Here is a 25,465-nt window from a genome sequence, read left to right on the forward strand (position 1 = left end):
CCTTATCCTCCTCCACCTCACTATCTGCTCTAACACTCTGGTTCCCCTCCCACTGCAATCTAGTTTAAAACCCCCGGAGCAGAACTTGCTAACCTACCGGCAAGGATATTCGTCCCCTCCAGTTCAGGTGCAAACTGTCCAATTCGAACTGGTCCAACCTCCCCTGGAAGAAAGCCCAATTGTCCAGAAACATGAACCCCTCCCTCACGCACCATCCCCTCAGCCACGTATTTAGCTGCATTATCTTCCTATTTCTAGCCTCACTAGCACGTGACATGGGTAGCAATCCACCTGTGGGATCCCCATTCCCCATCCCACTTCTTCCTGTGCGATGTACCTTCCCCAACTGACATCCTCCTGTGGGATCTTGCTTCCCCATCACCCTTCCTCCTGTATGATCTCTCTTCCACGTCCCTCCTCTTCCTGTCGGATCCCTATTCCCCATCGCCCATCCTCCTGTGAGATCTGCCTTCGACATCCCACTTCCTGCTTTAAGATCGCTCGTCCATCCAACCTCCTCCTGTTAACCGTTCCCCTTCCTGCTGATGGGCTTCTGTACCCATTCCCCTCCTCCTGTGGCATCTGTCTTTCGCATCTCCCTTCCTCCAGTGGGATCTCTCTTCCCCAACCCCCTTCCTGCTGATGGGTCTCTGTTCCCATTCCCCTCTTCCTGTTGCATCTGACTTTCTCATCTCCCCTCCTCCCGTAGGATCGCTCTACCACATCACACTTCCTCCTGCTGTCTCTCTCTTCCTCATGCTCCTTCCTCCTGTGGAATTGCTCTTCCTCATCCCCCTTCGTTCTGTGGGATGACTCTCCCACATCCCCTTCCTCACTCCCTTGATCTTTTTTCATCACCACCTCTGTTCATCCTGTGGGAATCTCTCTTCCCATCAGACTTCTTCCTCTGGGATCTCTTTCCTCATCCACCTTTGCCTGTGGGGCATTTGTTCCCATCCCCCCACTCTTCTTGTGGGATCTCCCTTCCACATCCCCCTTCCTCCCGTGGGATCTCTCTTCCACATCCCCTTTCTCCTGTGGGATCCCTCTTCCCCATCTCCCTTCCTCCTGTGGCATCTCATCCCCATCCCCCTTCTTCCAATGGGATTTATCTTCCCCACCCCCTTTATTTCTGTGGGATCTCTCCTCCCATTCCCCCTTCATGAACTCTCCTTCCCAACTCCCTTCCTCCTGTGGGATCTCTCTGTAACATCCCCCTTCCTCCAGTGGGATCACTCTTCCCCATCAGCCTTCTTCCTCTGGGATCTCCTTCCCCATCCACCTTTGCCTGTGGGGCATTTGTTCCCATCCCCCCACTCTTCTTGTGGGATCTCCCTTCCACATCCCCCTTCCTCCCGTGGGATCTCTCTTCCACATCCCCCTTCCTCCTGTGGCATCTCATCCCCATCCCCCTTCTTCCAATGGGATTTATCTTCCCCACCCCCTTTCTTCCTGTGGGATCTCTCCTCCCACTCCCCCTTCATGCACTCTCCTTCCCAACTCCCTTCCTCCTGTGGGATCTCTCTGCCACATCCCCCTTCCTCCTGTGGGATCTCTCTTCCACATCCCTCTTCGTGGTGTGGGATGTCTCCTCCCCATCCTCCTTACTTTTAGATTGCTCGTCCATCCGAACTCCTCCTGTGGGCTCTCTCTTCCACATTCCACTTTCTGCTTTTGGGCCTCTGTTCCAATTCCCCTCTTCCTGTTGCATCTGTCTTTCTCATCTCCCTTCCACCAGTGGGATCTCTCTTCCCCATCCCCCTTCCTCCTGAGGGATCACTCTGCCTCATCTCCCTTCCTCCTGTGGGATCTCTCTTCCCCATCCCTCTTCCTCCTGTGGGATCTCTCTTCCTCATCCCCCTTCCAGCTGTTGGATCTCGATACCCCATCCCCCTTCCTCACGTTGGGTCTCTCTTATCCACCCCCCTTCCTCCTGTGGGATATCTCTTCCCAATCCCACATACTCGTATGGGATCTCACTTCCCCATCCCCTTTCCTCCTGTGGGATTTCTGTTCCCCATCCTTCTTTCTCCTCTGGGATCTCACTTCCCCTTCCTCCTGTGGGATCTCTCCTCCCTATCCCACTTCCTCCTGTGGGATCTCTCCTCCCTATCCCCCTTCCTCCTGTGGATCTCTCTTCCCCTTCCCCCTTTTTGCTGTGGGATCTCGCTTCCCCATTCCCCTTCCTCCCATGCGATGTCTTTTCCCCATCCCCCTTCCTCCTGTCTAATATCTCTTCCCCATCCCCCTTCCTCCTGTGGAATATTTCTTCCCCATCGGCCTTCCTCCTTTGGAATCATTTGACCATCCGACTTCCTTCTAGTGGAATCTCTTTACCCCATCCCTGTACTGCTGTGGAATTAATCTTCTCCACTCCCTTTCTTCCTGTGGGATCTCTCTTCACCATCCCACATACTCCTGTGAGATCTCACTTCCCAATCCCCCTTCCTACTCTGGTTTATCTCTTCCCCATCCCCTTCCTCCTGTGGGTTCTCTATTCACCATCACCCTTTCTCGTGTGGGGCCTCTGTTCCCATCCCCTACTCTTCTTTTGGCATCTCTCTTCCACATTTTCCTTCCTCTTGAGGGATCTATCTCTTCCCCACCCCTTTCCACCTGTGGGATCTCTCTTCCTCAAACCTGCTGTTGGATCTCCCTTTCTCTTCCCCCTTCATGCTGTGGGCTCTCTCTTCCTCATCCCCCTTCCTCCTGTGGGATCTCTCTTCACCATCCCCTTCCTCCTGTGGGATCTCTATTCAACATCACCGTTTCTCGTGTGGGGCCTTTGTTCCCACCCCCCACTCTTCTTTTGGAATCTCTCTTCCACATTTTCCTTCCTCTTGAGAAATCTATCTCTTCCCCACTCCCTTTCTCCTGTGGGATCTCTCTTCCACATCACCTTCCTCCTGAGGGATCACTCTTCGCCATCCCCTTTCTTACTGTGGGATCTCTCTTTCCCATCCCACTACCTACGGTGGGATCACTCATCCCTATCCGCCTTCCTCCTCTGGGATCTCATTTCCCCTTCCACCTTCCGCCTGTGGGGTCTCTGTTCCCATCCCCCCACTTCCTGTGGAATCCTCACAGATCCCACTTCCTGCTTTGAGATTGCACGTCCACCCGACTTCCTCCTCCGGGCTCTCTTCGCAATCCCCCTTCCTGCTGTTGGGCCTCTGTTCCCATTCCCCTCTTCCTGTGGCACCTCTCTTCCCCATCCCCCTTACTCCTATGGGATCTCTCTTCCCCCACTTCCTCCCACTGGATCTTTCTTCCCCATCCCCCTTCCCCTATTTGAATTTTTCTTCCCCACCCCTTTCTTCCTGTGGGATCTCTCCTCCCCAAACCTGCTGTTGGATCTAATTTCCCAACCCCCTTCCTCCTGTGGGATCTCTATTCACCATCACACTTTCTCGTGTGTGGCCTATGTTCCCATCCCCCACTCTTCTTTTGGGATCTCTCTTCACATCTTCCTTCCTGCTTTTGGATCGCTCATCCATCCGACCTCCTCCTGTGGGATCTATCTCTTCCCCACCCCCTGCCTCCTGTGGGATCTCTCTTCCCCACCCCCTACCTCCTGTGGGATCTCTCTTCCCCGTTACCCTTCCTCCTGTGGGATCTCTCTTCCCCATTACCCTTCCTCCTGTGGGATCTCTCTTCCACATCCCTCTTCCTCCTGTGGGATCTCTCTTCCCCATCCCCCATCCTCCTGTGGGATCTCTCTTCCCCATCCCCCATCCTCCTGTGGGATCTCTCTTCCCCATCCCCCATCCTCCTGTGGGATCTCTCTTCCCCATCCCCCTTCCTCCTGTGGGATCTCTCTTCCACATCTCCCTTCCTCCAGATGGATAACTTTACCTCATTCCCTGTCCCCCTTTGGGATCTCTCATCACCATCCCTCTTTCTCCTTTGGGATCTCTCTTCCCCTTCCCTTTCCTCCTCTGGGATCTCTCTTCCCCATCCCCCTTCCTCCTGTGGGACCTCTCTTCCCCATCCCCCTTTCTCCTGTGGGATCTCTCTTCCCCCCCTTCCTCCTGCTGGATCTTTCTTACCCATCCCCCTTCCTCCTGTGGGATCTGTTCCCCATCCCCCTACCTCTGCTGATTTATCTCTTCCCCATCGCCATTCCTCCTTTGGGATCTCTCATCCCCATCCCCCTTCCTCTGGTGGGATTTATCTTCCCTACCCCCTTTCTTCCTGTGGGATCTCTCCTCCCCAACCCTACTGTTGGATCTCCCTTCCACTTCCCCCTTCCTGCAGTGGGCTCCCTCTTTCCCAACCCCCTTCCTCCCATGGGATCTCTCTTCCCCATCCCACTTCCTCCTGCGGGATATCCCTTCCCCATCACCCTTCTTCCTTTGGGATCACTCGTCCATCTGACTTCCTCCTGGGGGATCTCTCTTTCCCATCCCCTTCCTCCTGTGGGATCTCTATTCACCATCACCCTTTCAAGTGTGGTTTCTCTGTTCCCATCCTCCACTCTTCTTGTGGGATCTCTCTTCCCCATCCCTTTAGCTCGGGTGGGGCTATTTCACTGTGTCCCATTGACATTTCTGCTTTTCTGTTAGGAACATTTTGTTTAGCCATCTGGAAATGAGAGAGTTTACAGGGTCACACCGACAAACTAAATTACCAACATTTGGTGAATACGCTGGAGCTGGGCAGTGAGGGGCAATTACTGTGATGGGACCTCCGATCAGTGATTTACTGAAGGGTTTAATGTTTCCTGAAATATTCGAGCAAGAGAAATTCCCCCAAACCCACGGTTTGAATCACTTTGTTCATCAATCTGTCTGATTGTGTTTAGACTTGGGCAGAATAAACTGGGAGATTCAGGAGTGAAACTGGTGTCTGAGGCTCTGAGGAACCCGGAGTGTAAAATCCAGAAACTGGAGTAAGTACCAGACTGTGGGAGATTGTGTTCACAATCACTGGGTGTCTGACACTGAACATTAATGTGATCAGCAGAAACAAAGAAACATAGAAAACATACAGCACAATAGAGGCCCTTCGGCCCACAAAGCTGTGCCGAACATGTCACTACCTTATAATTACCTCGGTTTTATCCATAGCCCACTATATTTCTAAGCTCCATGTAGCCATTCTGGAATTAAAAGACACTATCGTTTCCGCCTCCAGCAGCCTTTTCCACGCACTCAGCACTCTCTGCGTAAAAAAAAACTTACCCCTGACATCTCCTCTGTACCTACTTCCAAGCACTTTAAAACTATGACCTCTTGTGCTAACCATTTCAGCCCTGGGGAAAAGCCTCTGACGAACCACATGATCAATGCCTCTCATTATCTTGTACACCTCTATCAAATCACCTCATCCTCTGTCTCTCCAAGAGAAAAGGCTGAGTTCACTCAACTTATTCTCATAAGGCTTGATCCCCAATCCAGGCAAAATCCTTGTAAATCTCCTCTGCACCCTTTCTAATGGTTTCCACGTCCTTCCTATAGTGAGGCGACCAGAAGTGAGCACAGTACTCCAAGTAGGATCTGACCAGGGTCCTATATTGCTGCAACATATAACCATATAACAATTACAGCATGGAAACAGGACATCTCGGCCCTTGTAGTCCATGCCAAATGCTTACTCTCACCTACTCCCACTGGCCCACACTCAGCCCGTAACCCTCCATTCCTTTCCTGTCTACTTACCTATCCAATTTTACTTTAAATGACAATACTGAACCTGCCTCTACCACTTCTACTGGAAGCTCATTCCACACAGCCACCACTCTCTGAGTAAAGAAATTCTCCCTCGTTTTACCTTAAACTTTTGCCCCCTAACTCTCAGATCATGACCTCTTGTTTGAATCTCCCCTACTCTCAACGGAAAAAGCCTATCCACGTCAACTTGATCTATCCCCCTCATAACCTCTCAACTCTTAAACTCAATCCCACTACTGCTGAAGGCCAATACACCGTACGCCTTCTTAACTCCAGAGTCAACCTGCATAGCAGCTTTGAGTGTCCTATGTACTCAGACCCCAAGATCCGTCTGATCATCCACACTGCCAAGACTTACCAATAATACTATATTCTGCCATCATATTTGACCTACCAAAGTGAACCACTTCACACTTATTTGGGTTGAACTCCATTTGCCACTTCTCAGCCCAGTTTTGCATCCTATCAATGTCCCGTTGTAACCTTTGACAGCCCTCCACACTATCCACAACACCCCCAACCTTTGTGTCATCATCAAATTTACTAATCCATCCCTCCACTTCCTCATCCAGGTCATTTATAAAAATCACAAAGACTTGGGGTCCCAGAACAGATCCCTAAGGCACTCCACTGGTCACCGGCCTCCATGCAGAATATGACCCATCTACAACCACTCTTTGTCTTCTGTGGGCAAGTCAGTTCCGGATCCACAAAGCGATGTCCCCTTGGATCCCAGGCCTCCTTACTTTCTCAATAAGCCTTGCATGGGGTACCTTATCAAATGCCTTGCTGAAATCCGTATACACTACATCTACTGCTCTACCTTCATCAACGTGTTTAGTCACATCCTCAAAAAAAGCATTCAGGCTTGTAAGGCACAACCTGCCTTTGACAAAGTCATGCTGACTATTCCTAATCATATTTTGCCTCTCCAGATGTTCATAAACCCTACCTCTCAGGATCTTCTCCATCAACTTACCAACCACTGAAGTAAGACTCACTAGCCTATAATTTCCTGGGCTAGCCTTACTCCCTTTCTTGAATAAGTGAACAACATTCCCAACCCTCCAATCCTCCGGAACCTCTCACATCCTCATTGATGATGCAAAGATCATTGCCAGAGGCTCAGCAATCCCTTCCCTCGCTTCCCACAGTAGCCAGGTGTACATCTCTTCCAGTCACGGTGACTTATCCAAATTGATGCTTTCCAAAAGCTCCACCACATCCTCTTTCTTAATAACTACATTTTCAAGCTTTTCAGTCCACTGCAAAATCCCTACAATCGCCAAGATCCTTTTCCGTCATGAATGCTGAAGCAAATGATTCATTAAATACCTCCGCTATTTCCTCTGGTTCCATACGCACTTTTCCATTGTCACACTTGTTTGGTCTTATTCTGTCACATCTTATCCTCTTGCTCTTCACATACTTGCAGAATGCTCTGGGGTTTTCCTTAATCCTGTCTGCCAAGCCCTTCTCATAGTCCCTTCAGCTCTCCTGATTTCACTCTTAAGCTCCTTCCTGCGAGCCTTATAATCTTCCAGATTCATGTCATTACCTCGTTTTTTGAACCTTTCATAAGCTCTTCTTTTCTTCTTGACTAGATTTACAACGGCCTTTGTGCTCCACGGATCTTGTACCCTACCGTCCTTTCCATGTCTCATTGGAACGTACCTACTCAGAACCCCACACAAATATCCCCCGAACATTTTCTACATTTCTTCAGTATGTTTCCCTGAGGGCATCTGTTTCCAATTTATGCTTACAAGTTCCAGCCTTATAGGGTCACAGTTTCCCTTACTCTAATTAAAGGTTTCCCAAGTTTGCCTGATCCTATCCCTCTCTAATGCTATGGTAAAAGAGATAGAACTGTGATCACTATCTCCAAAATGCTCTCCCACTGAGATACCTGACACCAGGCCAGGTTCATTTCCCAATAGCAGATCAAGCACAGCCTCTCCTCTTGTAGGCTTATCTACATATTGTGTCAAGAAACCTTCCTGAACACACCTAACAAATTCCACCCCATCTAAACCCCTCACTCTAGGGAGATGCCAATCAATATTTGGGAATTTAAAACCTCACACCTCAACAACCCTGTTATTAAAACTCCTTTCCAGAATCTGTCTCCCTATCTGCTCCTCGATGTCCCTGTTACCATTGGGTGGTCTACACAAAACACCCAGTAGAGTTACTGACCCCTTCCTGTTCCTAACTTCCACCCACAGAGACACCTTAGACAAACCCTCCATGACTTCCTCCTTTTCTGTAGCCGTGACACTATCTCTGATCAACAGTGCCAGGTCCCCACCGCTTTTGCCTCCCTCCCTGTCCTTTCTGAAACAATTAAATCCTGACACTTGAAGCAGCCGTTCCTGCCCCTGCACCATCCAAGTCTCTGTAATGACCACCACATCATAGCTCCGAGAGCTGATCCACGCTCTAAGCTCATCCGTTTTATTCATCATACTCCTTGCATTAAAATAGACACATCTCAAACCATCGGACTGAGTGCCTCCCTTCTCTATCACCTGCGCATCCTCCCTTTCACACTGTCTCCAAATTCTCTCTATTTGTGAGCCAACCTTCCTCTCCTCCATCACATCAATTTGGTTCCCTCCCCCCAGCAATTCTAGTTTAAACTCTCCCCAGTAGCCTTAGCAAACCTTGCTGCCAGGATATTGGTCCCCCGGGATTCAAGTGCAACCCGTCATTTTTGTGCAGGTCACACCTGCTCCAAAAGAGGTCCCAATGATCCAGAAATCTGAATCCGTGCCTCCTGCTCCAATCCCTCAGTGATGCGTTTATCCTCCACCTCATCCTAATCTTATTCTCACTGTCATGTTGCACAGGCAGTAATTCCAAGATCACTACCTTTGAGGTACTGTTTCTCAACTTCCTTCCTAACTCCCTGTAGTCTGTTTTCAGGACCTCTTCCCTTTTCCTGCCTGTCACTGGTACCAATATGTCCCACGACCTCTGGCTGTTCTCGCTCCCACTGCAGGATATCTTGGATGCGATCAGAAACATCCCGGACCCTGGCACCTGCGAGGCAATCTACCATCCGAGTTTCTTTCCTGCGTCCACAGAATCGTTTGTCTGACCCCCTGACTATAGTCCCCTATCTCTGCTGCCTTCCTCTTCCTTTCCCTGCCCTCCTGAGCCACAGGGCCAGACTGTGCCAGAGGCACTGACACTGATGCTCCCCAACCCCGTGGGCCAGCCCCCTCCGGCAGTACTCGAACAGGAAAACTCATTGTCAAGGGGTACAGCCACAGGGGTACTCTCTAGTACATGCTTCTTGGCCTTCCCTGTCCTGACTCTGACCCACTTCTTCAGTCTCCCGTGGCCCCGGTGTGACCACCTGCCTGTAACTCCTATATATCATCTCCTCGCTCTCCCTGACCAGACGAAGGTCATCGAGCTGCATCTCCAGTTCCCTAACTCGGTCCCTAAGGAGCTGCAGCTCGACACACCGGGTGCAGATGTTGCCGTCCAGGAGGCTGGGAGTCTCCAGGATCTCCCACATCTGACACCGAGCACAGAGAACCAGCCTCACACACATACTCTCTGTCTGTATTGTAAACAGATAACCTACCTCGCCTCCACCCATTATCGCCGAAGCCCCGTTGAGCCAAAGCCTTCCTACTCTGTCTCCCGCTCCTCTGACGCTCGCACTGTAAATCTGTCTTCCTTTTAAACTCTTCTCGCTGTTCTCACTGGCCGACTTGCACAGTCGTGCTGAAGGAAATAATCAGTAATTGTGTTACTGATAAACACTGGGGATTTGTACCGTCTCCTGTCTCTCTGTGTCCTTCACCCTCACTCTCTCTCATCTCCAGGCTGTACGATGTCGGTCTCACAGATTTTGGTGCCGAAGATCTCGCCCCCGCTTTCAGTACAAACCCATCACTGACGGAGCTGAACCTGGGTTCTAATAAACTTGGAGATTCAGGAGTGAAACTGGTGTTTGCGGCTCTGAAGAACCCGGGGTGTAAAATACAGAAACTGTGGTAAGTACCAGACTGTGGGAGATTGTGTTTACAGTCACTGGGTGTCTGACACAGAACATTAATGTGAACAGTAATTGTGTTACTGATAAACACTGGGGATTTGTCCCGTCTCCTGTCTCTCTGTGTCCTTCACCCTCACTCTTTCTCATCTCCAGGCTGAGGGATGTCGGTCTCACAGATTCTGATGCCGAGGATCTCGTCTCCGCTCTCAGTACAAACCCATCACTGACGGTGCTGAACCTGGAATTAAACTCGCTCACAGACCGATCCGTTCCCGCTCTCTGCCGCCTCATACGGACCCTCCCAAGTCTGGAGCTGATCGAGTGAGTGTTTCTGTTAATGTTCAATGTGATAAAATAATAGTGGATCCGCGGGTTTTCTGGTGGTATTTGTCTGTGAGTGTTGTTGAAACATTAACCCCGGTCCCCTGTTACTGACACTGTCGTGTAATCTGTTTATTTCATCTTTATTCTCCCATCTGTTTCAGCCTGGACGGGAATCGGTTCAGTGAGACCGGGGAGAAGGAACTGAGATCTCTATGGGGAGTGATCCTGAACATCTGAATGTGTGAACATCCCCGCCCGCGGGATGGGGACATTTGACCGATTCCCCGCCCTCCCCTTTAACTCCCGCCCTTATCTTTAATGGCCGCGCGCCTGGTTCAACTCCCAACGGTTTTAACGGAACCGGCTCAGGTTTCTCGCTGTGTGTCGCTCGGAACGGTCCCGCAGTGACGTGTTTCCGCCTGTTGTCCGGCGGGGCAGCTTCCACCGATGTGTGAGTTCGAGACTCCAACGTGACACCCCGGGGAATTACCCAGACAGGAAGAGCCTGGGGGCCGGGGCTCAGTCTGGGACACTGGTGTCCCGGGGTGGGGGGAATGATCCCGGGAGAGAATCCTTTTGCTCCCTTTGCCGACGACGGTGCATTCGGCAGCCTGGCCGATATAATGATGTTAAATTGACAAATCCCTCGGCAGTGACCCTGGATCTGCAGCGATCCCGGACACGGCCCTGAAGTGTGATTTTATAATCATCGGTTCCCCGATGCAGAGTGACGGTGAGAAACGGGACTGATTATTCAACCGGTCACTCGTTGTCGCCGGTGAGTTAATTGTATGTGACTGTGAGTGAGTCGGGAGCAGCTTATTTATTCCCGCACGTCAGCAGCTCACACATTGTTTAATTTATATTTGTAAATTTAGTCACACCCAGGACCAGACACTGAGTGAATTTCCCTCCACACGGTCCCAACACACACACACCCGGGACCAGACACAGAGTGAATTTCCCTCCACACCGTCCCATCACACACTCCCTGGGTCAGACACAGTGAATCTCCCTCCACACCGTCCCATCACACACTCCCTGGGTCAGACACAGTGAATCTCCCTCCACACCGTCCCATCACACACTCCTGGGGTCAGACACAGAGTGAATTTCCCTCCACACTGTCCCATCCCACACTCCCGGGGTCAGACACAGAGTGAATTTCCCTCCACACTGTCCCATCACACACTCCCGGGGTCAGAAACAGAGTGAATCTCCCTCCACACTGTCCCATCACACACTCCCGGGGTCAGACACAGAGTGAATCTCCCTCCACACGGTCCCATCACACATTTGCAATGCCAAACACACAGTGAAGCTCCGTCTGCACCATTCCATCACTCAATTAATTCCACCCTGCAAAATCTCATTTCAGGGAAGCAGGCACCATCAATTTGCGGGAGACTCCCGGAACTCCCGGGAGAGGTGGGATGTCTGCAATAGAGTAGCTCCTTAGCGGCCAGCCAGCTAGTTTAAATAACGTTAGCTATGCTAATGAACGAATGACACCCGTTAAACTCACCTCAACAGTGATTTAACCCCCCCCCCATGGGCAATAGAAAACACAATGTTGCAGACAGTGCAGCGAGCAACACTGTCATTATTCCTGACCCCTATTAGGCAGGGGTACACTTTAGTGTAGTCTGGGGTGAAGTACGTTTTGTATTTTCTTTTTTTTAATACTCTGCCATGGAGCGCTCCCTCCCTCTCTCTCCCACTCTCACCCCCTCCCTTCCCCTCTCTCTCCCCCTCTCAAAAAATCGATTTGCGGGAGATTGTATATAATTCGCGGGCATCAGGGAGCCGCTATCAATATGCGGGAGACTCCCGGGACTTCCGAGAGAGGTGGGATGTCCGACGCTTCACTTGAAATGGCCGTTGGAGAGGGAGTGACGGCTTTGGTAGAAGTGAGCACAAGACAGGGAGGGACGCGCTGATTTAAAATGGGCGAATCCTTAGTTAATGTGGCCGCCAGGGATGGAGTGCGACACTGACTTACAATGGCCACTGTCACACACAGAATCTATGGCGAAGGAACATGCGGTGCCCATGGATACAATCCCGGGATCGAGTGTGTTATTGATTGTAATAACTATTTTAATTTGTGCTTTATATAGTCTTGGGCGTTGTACATATGTTTTAAGTCCAATAATATTGTCATTGAATAAACTAATGTATATATCTCAGATATTCACACATACACATATACATGTGGGTTTTGGGGAGGAGGGGTGAGGGGTTTGGGAGGAAGAGGAGTGATGAGACGAGGAGTGGACTGAGGAGACGGTGAGCGTGGCGAAGTCACTGACTCAATAGGGGACGGAAAGGGGAGGGGCGAAAGTTCCTGTCACAAACTGGTGGCCGACATGGAGAAGACAAAGACGGGGTGAGGAGGAGTGAAACGACAGGAAGGGAGTGGGAGTGATGGGACGGGGAGGGAGGGGATGTAATGGGAAGGGAGGATGTTCTGATTGGACAGGATGTGGAGTGTGGGGGAGTGACATTTTCAATAGTGGAAGATGAATGGGTGGTGACAATTGCCTTCGCAAATAAGACGAGCTGCAAGAAAGGGGGCGTACTCGAAGGCAAGGGGGAGCGGGGACGCGGCCAGGGCTGATGAGACGGAGAGTTGAGTGTCCCAACAGAGGGGGAGAGGAGCGACTCACTCAACGACGGAGGGAAGGGATCAGGTGCGGGAGCAGAATTTCCCATCAGAAAATCTTCATCAGCCATGATGTGGTGGATGGCGGGAGAAAGGGTAAGGGGTCAGAGAGGGGAAAGGGTGTCAGGAGTGACGGGGTGAGTAGGGGAGTGACTCACTGGGTAACAGAAAGAGAGAAAGAGGGCGATGAGGAGAAGTGAAGATTGGCATCGCAAAATGGCAGCCAAACAGCGTACGATGCAGAGGATCGAGGTGGTGGGGAGAGGAGAGCGAGGGGAGGGAGGGAAGGGGTTTGCGAGTGATGGGATGGGACGGAGGGTGACAAGATGGTGAGTGTGAGGGAGAGGAAAGGAGGGTCTGACTGTCACACAATGGCAGTCAGCAGAAGGTTAAATGGAGAGTCGGGAGATCGGGCACCGAGGGGAAGGAGAGGAGGGATGAGGAGTTGAGATTGAATAAACAGGGAGGGAAGTGAGTGGAAGGTGAGGAAAAGGGTTTGCCCCATTCTATGATGCGGGGAGCGCGGTTTTCAATGGTAACCATCACAAAATGGCCACACGCCAGGGTGAGATGGGCGGTGATAGAGGGGAGAGAGAGGGGACAGAGAACGGAGTGTTTCAGGAGTGACGGGAGCCGAGGGTGGGAGAGGGCGGCTCGTAACAAGGGAGATGGAACTGCGGGGTTCCCACGGGGGAGGAGTGTGACTACGGGAAGAGGCCAGCACCGTTACCCTCCCCTCCCCTCCTCAGTCTCGAAAGTCCTGCTTTGACTTTTCTTTCGGGCTGAGCCTCAGATCGTTCGGCCCGAATCCTTCAGGCTGTTCCGTGGAGTCGGGGGACGTGTCGTCACTGGGGCCCGTCAAAGGCAGGAGTGGGCGCCGGCTTGCCGGAGAAGATGGAGGCGAGGTCTGGCGGTGCGGGCTGGTTGGCGTGGATCACCACCATTTTCTGCAGGGGAGTGGGGGAGAGGGAGGGGTCAGATTGAGGATGGAAGGGTAGAAAGAGAAGGTGAGGAGAGGAGATGAGATCCACTCCCTCAGCCTCTCTCTCAGTCCCCTCTGTCCCCTCTTCTCTCTCCATCTCTTCCCCGACCTCTCTCTTCCCACCCTATCCTCCTCTCTCCACCCCTCTCCGCACCCTTTTATTCCTTTTCTGCCTCCATATCTCTCTACCCCTCCCGCTCTCTTGCTCCCTCCCCACGGTGTTCACCTCCCCCGTCTCTTGTACCCATGCCTCATTCCTCGCCGCCCACACACACCCGCCCCCGTGCACAGGAAGATCCCACTCACCACCGGAGGCTGTGCGGTGCAGCAGTCGAGGTCCCTGCAGTTGGCGATGGCCGTGAGGTCGGATATCACCAGCGAGACCAGGCAGTTGACCAGCAAGATCACCGTGATCCAGCTGACACACCTCTGCGAGATTCGGTGTTTGGCAGAGGGACAGAGCGAAGGAAGCATGGGAGGGGGGAGAGCCAGACGGAAAGAGAGGAGTGGAGAGGGGGAGAGAGAAAGAGAGAGAAATGGGGTGAGAGTGAGAGGTGAGAGACAGAGGAGAGAGAGGGAGGGGCATGGGTGGAGATGGCCGGGGAAGAGAGAGGAGTGAGTGAGAGTGGGTATTGGGGTAGGCGGAGGTGGGGAGACCCAGACCGGGAAGAAGAGAAGGGGGGCAGTGGGTGAGGAAGAGAGGGGGTGGGTGGGAGAGAGATGGGGGTAGAGAAGGGGGAGAAAGAAGAGAGGTGGCAGAGGAAATTGATAGAGGGAGGGACATGAGAGTCAGATGGGGAGAGAGGTGAGAGGCAGGAGATAAGAGAGGTCGGACAGGGAGAGGAAAGAAAGGTGGAAAACACAGGAGGCAGAGACAGAGAGAGTGAGACATGGACAGGGTGAGAGGTGAAGAGGGGTGAAAGAGGGAGAGGGTTGAGAGACGGAGAACTTTAGCCTTCGATTAACGGAACGCGCCAAGTTTTGGTTTATAACCATATAACAATTACAGCACGGAAACAGGCCATCTCGGCCCTTCTAGTCCGTGCCGAACGCTTACTCTCACCTAGTCCCACCGACCTGCACTCAGCCCATAACCCTCCATTCTTCCCTGTCCATATACCTATCCAATTTTACTTTAAATGACAATACCAAACCTGTTTCTACCTCGTCTACTGGAAACTCGTTCAACACAGCTACCACGCTCTGAGTAAAGAAGTTGCCCCTCGTGTTGCCCCTAAACTTTTGCCCCTTAACTCTCAACTCATGTCCTCTTGTTTGAATCTCCCCTACTCTCAATGGAAAAAGCCTATTCACTCCAACTCTATATATCCTCCTCATAATTTTAAATACCTCTATCAAGTCCCCCCTCAACCTTCTACGCTCCAAAGAATAAAGACCTAACTTGTTCAACCTTTCCCTGTAACGTAGGTGCTGAAACCCAGGTAACATTCTAGTAAGTCTCCTCTGTACTCTCTCTATTTTGTTGACATCTTTCCTATGATTCGGTGACCAGAAATGTACACAATACTCCAAATGTGGCCTCACCAATACCTGGTACAATTTTATCATTACATCCCAACTCCTATACTCAATGTTCTAATTTATAAAGGCCAGCCTACCAAAAGCTTTCTTCACCACCCTATTCACATGAGATTCCACCTTCAGGGATTTATGCACCATTATTCCTAGATTCCTAGATTTTCCCAGATTTTTGGTTCCCTGGAAGTGGGGTCACAGGCAGACGGGGCGGTGAAGGCGGCGTTTAGCATGACCGCCATCGTCGGACAGGGCACCGTGTACCGGAGGCGGGAGCTCACGGGGATTTACGACGGTGTCGCCGGGACTCGAGGGGCTGAGTTACGGAGAGAGGTCGGGCAGGTAGGGACTTCATTCCCTGGAGCGTAGGGGGGCCTTACAGAGGTGTGAAAACCACGAGGGGCACAGATAGGGTGAATGTGCACAGACTTTTCCTCAGGGTCGGGGAATCTTGAACCAGAGGGCACAGATTTTAGAGATTTAATAGGGGACCCGAGGGGAAACTTTTTCGCCCAGAGGGTAGTCCGTCTGTGGAAGGAGCTGCCAGAGGAAGTGGTCAGGGCAGGTACATTAACGACACTCGGACAGGGACACGGACAGGAAAGGTTTAGAGGGGTACGGGTGGTCCGTCTGTGGGAGAAGCTGCCGGAGGAAGTGGTCGAGGCAGGTACTTTAACGACACTCGGACAGGGACACGGATAGGAAAGGTTTAGAGGGATACGGGTGGTCCGTCTATGGAACGAGCTGCCGGAGGAAGTGATCGAGGCAGGTACATTAATGACACTCGGACAGGGACACGGATAGGAAAGGTTTAGACGGATACGGGTGGTCCGTCTGTGGAAGGAGCTGCCAGAGGAAGCTCCTTAGAGATTATACTCAGGTAGTTGACGTTGTGAATAATGAAGTAGGTTTTCAAAGCTTCCAGAGAGATTTAGGCCCGTTAGAAGAGTGGGCTGAGCGATGGTAGATGGAGTTTCATGCTGTTAAGTGTGAGGTGCTACATTTTGCTCGGAATATTCATCACTTGTGCTGGCATCTCATTCCACGCTGTCACAACCATTTCAGTGAAGAGCTTTTCCACATGTTCCTATTATATATTCACCTTCCCCACTTACCCATGACTCTGGTTGACATCCCACACAACCTCAGTGGAAAAAGCTGCTTGCATTTACCCTATCTATATCTCATAATTTTCTATACTAACAAATCCTGAATCCAATGTATAATTTCCTTGTTTAAGTTTAGAGCCATTTTTAGGTGTATAAAATGATGAAGGGCATTGAGCATGTGGGTAGCCAGAGGTATTTTTCCAGGGTTGAAATGGCTAACACGAGGGGCATAGTTTTAAGGTGCTTGGAACTAGATACTGAGGGATGTCAGGGGTAAGATTTTTACACAGAGAGTGGTGCGTACGTGAAATGCACTGCCAGCAGCGGTGGTCCAGGCTGATACAATGGGGTCTTTTAACAGCCTTTTAGATAGGTACATGGAGCTTAGAAAAACAGAGGGTGTGTGCTAGGGAAATTCTAGGCAGTTACTAGAGTAGGTTACATGGTTGGCACAACATTTTAGGCTGAATGGACTGGAATATGCTGTAGATTTCTATCTTCTATTTTGAACAGTGAAGTAAATACACTTCTTTAATCTGTACAGGGTCCACGATTTTAATGCCACTTTTCCACACTCCCATAGACTCTTTGTCCATCTCCTGAGTAAACAGAAATGGAAAAATATTTAAGATTTAAGATATCCACCATCTGCTTTGGTTCCACACGTGGATTGCCATTCCCGTCTTCCAGAGGACCAACTTTGTGCCTTGCAATCCTTTTGCTCTTAATCTATCACTAGAATCCCTGAGGATTATCCTTCATCTTTTCTGTGAGGGCAACCTTATGCCTTCTTTTAGCCATCCTGATTTATTTCTTATGTGCTCTCTTGCATTTCTTATACTCCATAAGATTCTGCCTGCCTCTCCCTTTGCCATAAAGCAGACTGTCCCAATCCACAGTTTCCAGATCCTAGTATCTTAATTCCAGGTGTTGATCCATGCCCTGAACACATCCGCCTTTCCTACAATGCTCCTTATATTGAAATATACAGGGCTCAGCATATTCACTGCATCATGCTCAACCTTTTCGTTCCTGACTTTGAGGTCTAAACAACAACTATCTCCACAAACACTCCACTCTCTGTTCAGTTATTCAGGCTCCCATTCCCCCTGCAACTTTCGTTTACCCCCCCCCCCCCCTTACCACTACCTCGCAGCATACAGCTCTATCACCCATTTGGCTTTCCTCTCCCAGATGAAAAAGAAAGGACACGCATACCAGGTACAGGCAGATAGGAACAAATGCGGTCCTTATGAAATACAGGAAATTCAAGTGAACACTTATGAAAGAAATAAAAGAAGGCATGAGGTTGCCCCTGCAGACAAGGTGAAGGAGAATCCTCAGGGAATCTGCAGATATGTTAAGAATAAAAAAGATTACATGGGAAAAAATTAATCCTCTGTAAGATCAGAATGGTAATCCATATGAGGAAACAAAATAGATGGGGAGGTCAAGGCAGTGGATGTTGTCTACATGGACTTTAGCAAGGCACCTGACAACGTCTCATAAGGCAGTTTGGTCAAGAAGGTTCAGTCATTCAGCATTCAAGATGAGACAGTAAATTGGATGATCAAACCTTGGCAAGTCAAGTAATCTCACTTGAAATGTTGTCCTACACCCATTGATGTATTTTGTAAATCTTTTTAAGGTTAAAAATGAGAAGGAATTTGTCTCCAGGGATCTCAAACATGGCATGCCAGTTTTGTTGTCTCTGTCTAGATGTTTAAAAAGTGGAGCAAGGGATTCAATCGACCATCCTTCCTGCTCAGACTGTTTGGAGGGATTCACTCGTGCATTTGACCAACTGGCACGCCCGTCATTTTACACAGGAGAAAGGCTGTTCACCTGCTCAGACAGTGGGAATGGATTCACTCGGTCATCTCAACTAAAGGTACATCAGCAAGTTCACACTGGGCAAGGCCATTCACCTGTTCTGTGTGAGAGAAAGGATTCAATTGGTCTTCCCACCTGTGGACACAACAGTCTGTTCACACCAGGCAGAGGCTGTCATCTGCTGAATTTCTGGGAAAGAATGCACTCAGACATCTGACCTAATGGCACACCAGTGAGTTCACACTGGTGAAAAGCCGTTCACTTGCTTAGTCTGTGAGAAGGGATTTACTCAGTCATCCAATCTGCAGAGTCATCAGCGAGTTCACACTGGAGAGAGGCCTTCACCTGCTCAGAGTGTGGGAAGGGATTCATTCGGTCATCCCAATTACTGGCACACCAGTTAGTTCACACTGGTGAAAAGCAGTTCACCTGCTCAGAATGTGGGAAAGGATTCACTGAGTCATCCACCCTACAGACACACCTGTGAGTTCACACTGGAGAGAGGCCATTCACCTGCTCAGAAAGTGGGACGAGATTCACTCATTCATCCACCCTACAGAGTCACCAGCAAGTTCACACTGGGGAGAAGCCATTCCTCTGCTCAGAATGTGGGAAGGGATTCACTAAATCATCGCATCTGAAGGTACATCAGCAAGTTCATGCTGGAGACAGGCCGTTCACCTGCTCAGTCTGTGGGAAGACATTCACTCAGTCATCCCATCTCCAGAGACATCAGCAAGTTCACACTGCAGAGAGGCCATTCACTTGTTCAGATTGTGGGAAAGGATTCACTCAGTCACCCCAATCACTGGCACACCAGTCAGTTCACACTGAGGAGTGGCCGTTGTTATGATTCCCTTGGTTTTGTTTGCTGTAGACTGTCATTTTAAGAGAGAGTGAGAGAGAGAGAGAGAGAGAGAGAGAGAGAGTTTAAGAAGGGAAATCAGTCTGACTTGCAGCTTGTTTGCATCGCTCGCCGTTTGTTTAGTTTTAACTGAGGACACAGACACTCAGGGTCAGACGGAGACGAAGGAGGAAAAGTAGGATTGAAACTAGGGAACAAGTGGCCAAGGGTCACTGATTGCAACTTTCCTATGCCCATAAGGGTGGGTTAATTATCGATTCAGCATACATCGAATGTGTGGATGTCACCTCGTTTGATCCATAGGAGTGGATCTGATTTGGGGTATCCTGTGAAGTCCACTGATGTGTTAACCCTTGCCTGGGTGTGGTGGGGTAATTCACTTGAAGACAATACCCTTTGTGACAAGTCACTTTCGGTGATAATTCGTATCTGGATTTGGAACGAAGACAGATAAAATCTACAGCAACTGTTTTCTCGTTTTACCACCAACAAACCTGTGCAATTCGACATAATTGCCTTCTCTCAACATTTACGCTGGATTATAAATATCTCTCTCATCACCTATTCCATGGTTGAACTAAAATTTCATACTTTGCCAGCTCAAGACTCCAAGCCTTGTTTCTCCCGAGCTCAATAGTTTTGGAGTTATATTTACACATATGTATATACACATAACAATGTTCACTTTTGTTTATCTTGCTTGTTACTATATTATAAGTAGATTCTAATAAAGGTAGTTTTAACTTCAAAAAACAGACTCCAGGTGTAGTCTATTGCTGCTGGTTCATTTCTAAAACGTTATGATTCATAAAAAATTGGGCCTGCGTCCGAGATATTAACAGTTTTGGGGGCATTGTCATTAATTATTGACTTCATTGAGGAAGTCCCTTTGATTAATTTGTGTGTGGAAAATCAGCTGCAATGGATGTTGATAGATGTCAAGAAGCGCCAACCTCTGAGGCATTAGAGGACGCCAGAAGGATTGAGTTGTTGAGTCTTGCCAGAAGGTTAAAACTTGCTAAGGTGAAATCGACAATAGGGAAGGCACAGATGCAGAGGATAATAGCTGAACATTATGTATCTGAGAGAGTGTTTAAAGTGGAGGAGTTAGAGGTGTTTCCTGAAAGTAAACCTCGTGAGCTTGTGCTCCAGTACAAGTGAGAAACATTAAAGATAAAGGCTGCGGAAGGCAGAGGCAGTTTGAGGCTAGAGAGGCAGATAAACAGGGAGGAAGCAGAAAGACAGAGGCTGTTTGAGCTGGAAAAGATAGAGAGATTGCAGCAAAGGGGTCTAGCGTTAGACTCTAGTGACAAGTTTAAGGCCAGTCAGGAAGTTAAATTGGTACCTTCATTTGACGAGGCAGAGGTTGATATATATTTTCAGCATTTGGAGAAGGTTGCTGAAAGTTTAAAGTTGCCAAAAGAGGGTTGGCCTTTTCTCTTACGAAGTGTAATTAAGGGGAAGGCTCAGCAAGCCTATTCTGCTTTGACGGTTGATGAAGCAGCTGATTATGACATAGTGAAACAGGCTGTGCTCAAAGCTTACGAGTTCTTCCCAGAATCATGCAGGCAAAAGTTTGGAAATTTGAAGAAATCTGTGAAACAGACTTATATGGACCTTGCTTATGAGAAGGTTGTGTGATTTGACCGCCGGTGCACATGTAAAAATATAAATGATGATTGTAACAGCTTGAAAGTGTTGCTTTTAATTGAAGAATTCAAAAGGTGCATTCCTGATGACATAAAGACCTATTTAGATGAATAGGATGCTGCCACTTTGCAGGAGTCTGATAGAATAGCAAATGAGTTTGTTTTTACTCATAAGGCTAAGATTATCCCGAATAAGAGCTTCCAAAAGAGTAGCAGGGATCACCAGGGTAAACCAGAAATTAAAGCTGGGACTAGTGACAAGAGTAAGGATGAAGGGAAGCAGTTGAAGGAGAAATATTCTGGTCTCACTTGTTACTATTGTAAGAAAGCTGGTTATATTATGGCTAATTGTTCCATCCTGAAGAAGAAAATGGAAAAGGATTCAGTCCCAAATGCTTGTGTTCAGTATGTTGAAGAACCTATCAACCCACAGGGTTCTGAGCATTCTGTTTCAGGCTCAGTTAAGGACTGAGAGGTCTGACCGAGTTAAGAAGGGATTCGATCATTTTATGTCAGATGGGTTTGTATTAGTAAAGGAAGGGTCAACCCCGGTATGAGTGAAAATTCTTCGAGTTACTGAGGCTTCTCAATCACTTATATCAGACAGCGTTCTAAAGTTTGGTGATGAGACTAACACTGGTGAGGTAAATCTTATTAAAGTCATTGGGGGCGACATGGTTTCCGTGCCATTGCACAAGGTAACTTTACTGTCAGGGTTGGTTTCAGGACCTGTTAAGATCGGAGTATGCTCCAGTTTACCAGAGGAAGATGTTACTTTGCTGTTAGTGAATGACCTGGCAGATGGTAAAGTTGTTCCTGCAGTGCAGTTAACAACTAACCCAACCACTGACAACCCACAGATGGATTTTAACATTTATACTTCCTGCGCAGGAACTCGAAGTATGGCTAAAATGTCTGCCGACGCAGACGAGTTTATCGCAGAACAGAACCAAGACCCTGAGTTTGAAGCTTTAAAAAGAAACAGCTCTCTCAGATGATGAGATTAAGAAAGTGCCAGTCGGGTATTATCCCAAGGGTGGAGTGATAATGAGGAAGTGGAGGCCACCTGCTATACCAGCGAATGATGCATGGGCAATTGTTCACCAAGTTGTAGTTCCTAAAGTTTATAGGACTCAAATTTTAACTTTGGCCCACAGTCTGCCCTCAGGTGGCCATTTTGGAGTGAATAAAACTGTAAGGATTATGTAATAATTCTACTGGCCTAATCTGAGGAAAGATGTTGTGACCGTTTGCAGAACCTGTCACATTGGTCAAGTTGTCAGTAAACCTAATCAGGTCTCCACAGTGCCCCACTGCAGTCTATATATAACTGCATTTGGTGAACCCTTTTCAAAATTTATAGTGGATTGTGTTGGCCCATTGCCAAAGACTAAAGCTGGCCATCAGTGTCTGCTAACTATTATGTGTACTGCATTCAGATTCCCAGAGGCAATACCTCTCATAAATATTAAAGCTAAAACTGTGGCAAAGGCTCTTACCAAGTTTTTTTTTACTTTATTTGATTTGCCTATATAAATCCAGTCTGATTAAGGAAGCAATTTTACATCTAGATTATTCCAGCAGGTATTTTATGTACTGGGAGCTAAGCAAATTACATCGTCTGCGTAACATCCAGAATTGCGATGGGTTCTAAAAAGATTTCATTCTACCCTCAAAACAATGATAAAGACATAATGTGTTCCACACTGTCTCTCTCTCTCACTCCGTGCCTTGGAAAGGCTTGAAAAATACATCATCGGACGCACGCACGCACACGCCAAAAAAAGACATACTGTGTTGAAAATGGAAAACACTGAGATGAAGGAATATATTTGCTTTTGTTCGCAGTAAGAGAGTTGGTAAAGGAATCACTGGGCTTTAGTCCATTTGAATTTGTATTTGGTCATAGAGTGAGGGGACCTTTGACCTTGTTAAAAGAACAGTGAATTGATGGGGATGTGCATGTTAACTTGTTCGACTAAGTTTTGAAGTTCAACAATGAACTACCCCAGGCCTGTATTCTAGCGAGACAAAACTTAAAGATTTCTCAAAACAAAATGAAGTGTTGGTTTGATAAGTGAGCTTGCGAAAGAAAATACCAGGTGGGGGATAAGGTGCTGACCTTATCTCCAATGCTGACAAATCCACTTCAGGCAAAACTAAGTGGACCCTGTGAAATAGTCTCTCAAATTAATAATGTGAATTATGTTATCAAAACACCCGACCGATGTAATCTAACACAGGTGGTACAGATAAATATAATAAAGCCTTATTTTTACAAGCGGGCACCATCTGTGTGTGTTGTTGTCAAAACATATGAATCTGGCAAGCCTGAGAATGAAGCAATTGACTTGTCTGAGACTTTTCACAAGCCAAACATTGTCCCAGTTAGACTAATGAACTCGGTTGTTCCAGAAAACATTGATAACAAGTTGGCTCATCTGCAGCCAAAGCAACAACAACAGCTGAAGGAATTAATTCTGCAGTTTAAAGATTTATTTTCCGATATTCCCAAGCAAACCACGGTCGCAATACATGATGTAGATATTGGTTAAACCGATTAAACAACACCAATATCGCATGAACGTAGAAAAGTGTAAATAGGCTGAGCAAGAAATTGAAAATATACTGGAAAATGGTATTGTTAGCCCTTCAGCATCAGATTTGAGCTCACCCTGCGTTATTGTGCCCAAACCTGATGGTAGTGTTAGATTTTGCTCTGATTATAGGAAGGCAAATGCAGTAACAAAAACACATGCCTATTCTATCCCTAGGATAGATGATTGCATCGATAAGGTTGGAAAAGCTGAATTTCTTACAAAGATTGATCTGTTTAAAGGGTATTGGTGTGTTCCATTGACGGACAGAGGTAGAAATAATTCTGCATTTGTGATACCATCTGGGTTGTATGAATACTATGATTTGCTGTTTGGAATGAAAACTGGTCCAGGAACATTCCGGAGAATGAATGATTCTGTAATTCGAGGGTTGGAACACACTGATGCCTATATTGATGACTTAGTCACAGGGAGTGACACTTGGGAAGAGCATATCTCTGCAGTAGAAAAGCTGTTTGACAGGCTTTCCCAGGCCAGCCTTACAGTTACCTTGGCTAAGAGTGAATTTGGCCATGCCAGTGTGACCTGTCTTGGCTATGTTGTCGGTCAATGCAAGTTGGCTCCTGTTCGGGCAAAAGTCCAGGCAATTTCTTAAATTCCTATTCTGACTGCTAAGAAGGCTCTTAGAAGGTTTCTGGGAATGGATGGATATTATCGTGAGTTCTGTAAGAACTTTGCTGCTATCGCTCTTCCTCTGACTAACCTGAAGAAGGGTGAAAAGATTGTTTGGACCGAGCCTTGACAGGAGATCTGACAGGAAATCCAGGATTCAGCTACAAAAGACAGGGTGAAGGCCGAGGTCTCTGAGCTCCTTGTGGATACTTCATGCCTTTGTATGGCGACTGCTCCACCCATGACTGCAAGGAACTGCAAAGAACTTTGGAGAGCAGAGAACATCAGAGAAACAAGCCTCCACTCCATGGACTCCCCTTACACTTCCCTTCCCTCGGAAAAGCAGGCCATATACACAAAAAAACCTCATAAACTGGACATTCTTGCTGCAAACCCGCTCCCACATTGGCGGAGAGATACAAAAGCTTTAAACTGCGTAACACCAGGCTGAAGGACGGCTTCCTGTCTGCAGTTATAAGCCAAATGAATGATAAAATGGACTCGACCTCACAATGTAACTCGACGTGACCCTGCAACATATGTCTATCTGCACTGCACTTTCTCTGCAGCCATAATGCTTTGTTAGTTATTTTTTGTTGTATATCAGCTCAATGCACCATCGTAATGTATCGATCTGTGTGGATGGTACATCAGGCAAGATTTTCACTGTAGCTCAGTACGTGATGATAATAAACAAATTCCCCATTTTAACTGTGTGGAAATATTAGACAGATTGAGCTACTGCTCTGGAACCTCAGAAGGAAACTGAACTGTTGTCATTTCTGTGGAAAGCAAATATCTGGAAAATGCTTCATTCTCACATTACGGTCTGCAGTAACTGGGATCAGTTGACCGGTGGTTGGTCTCCCATATCAATATCAGAATCAGGTTTAATAACACCGGCATATGCCAGGAAATTCATTGTTAATTGTTAATTCTTAACAAAAGATTTTAACAATTGTGATTTAAAATAAGAATATATATAGTACAAAAGTAGAAAAAATAAAAATGTAATAAACCTTTTTAACTGTGTGGAACTATTTCTCTGACTGGGTTGTTGCTTTGGAAATTCTGAAGTGAAGCTGAATTAAACTTTACACATTTATGAGAAGCTCAGATAAATACAAATGGCTAAATTCTCACATAAATGGGTCATACACCCAGAAACATCGGCTGCACTTCAGCACGTCGAAACAGTGGAATGAAATATGCAGAAAATATTGCAGGAAAAAAAAACATTGTCCACCCACAACGAGAGAACGTGACAGATCCGGATCTCACTGCCTTGTCTGAACGGGGAAAGATGAAGCTACACGTACACGTAGAGCAGTGCCCCGCAGATACTGCAGATCTGCAGAAAAACGTGAAGAGCAAACGGGATCAGGTGACGGGTGGAGCGTCTCCCACCTGAACCGGTGACTCTGCTCCTCTCCCCTCACACACTGCCCGACCCATCCGCCGCATTCCCCACATTATTCCATATTTACACCAGATACATGTCAAATTTTCCACACCATATCTACCGCGATCCCTTTCCCTCCAACCCCAGGTCACAGAGTAAAGGGCTCGATTCCCATCCCGGTCC

At 48.1% G+C, this 25,465-nt stretch overlaps 2 protein-coding genes and 1 long non-coding RNA gene across 3 annotated transcripts in view; all 3 read left to right on the forward strand.

The window, feature by feature from the left end:
- Positions 1-4,937, forward strand: part of LOC140721344 (NACHT, LRR and PYD domains-containing protein 3-like) — a 47,561-nt gene extending 42,624 nt beyond the window's left edge. The window contains exon 9 of the mRNA XM_073036186.1: positions 4,805-4,937. Within this exon, the coding sequence (XP_072892287.1) occupies positions 4,805-4,895 (91 nt within the window). The 3' untranslated portion in view covers positions 4,896-4,937. The remainder of the gene's footprint in view (positions 1-4,804) is intronic.
- LOC140721367 (uncharacterized) overlaps positions 1-25,465 on the forward strand; it is a 558,567-nt gene that overhangs the window by 504,624 nt on the left and 28,478 nt on the right. The window lies entirely within an intron of this gene.
- Positions 9,520-10,549, forward strand: LOC140721335 (uncharacterized). Its single transcript, XR_012097364.1, has 3 exons — positions 9,520-9,685; positions 9,841-10,008; positions 10,173-10,549. It is a non-coding gene; the product is annotated as an uncharacterized lncRNA (long non-coding RNA).

Source organism: Hemitrygon akajei, unplaced genomic scaffold, assembly GCF_048418815.1.
Source record: "Hemitrygon akajei unplaced genomic scaffold, sHemAka1.3 Scf000054, whole genome shotgun sequence".
In the NCBI taxonomy this organism is placed as follows: Eukaryota; Metazoa; Chordata; class Chondrichthyes; order Myliobatiformes; family Dasyatidae; genus Hemitrygon; species Hemitrygon akajei.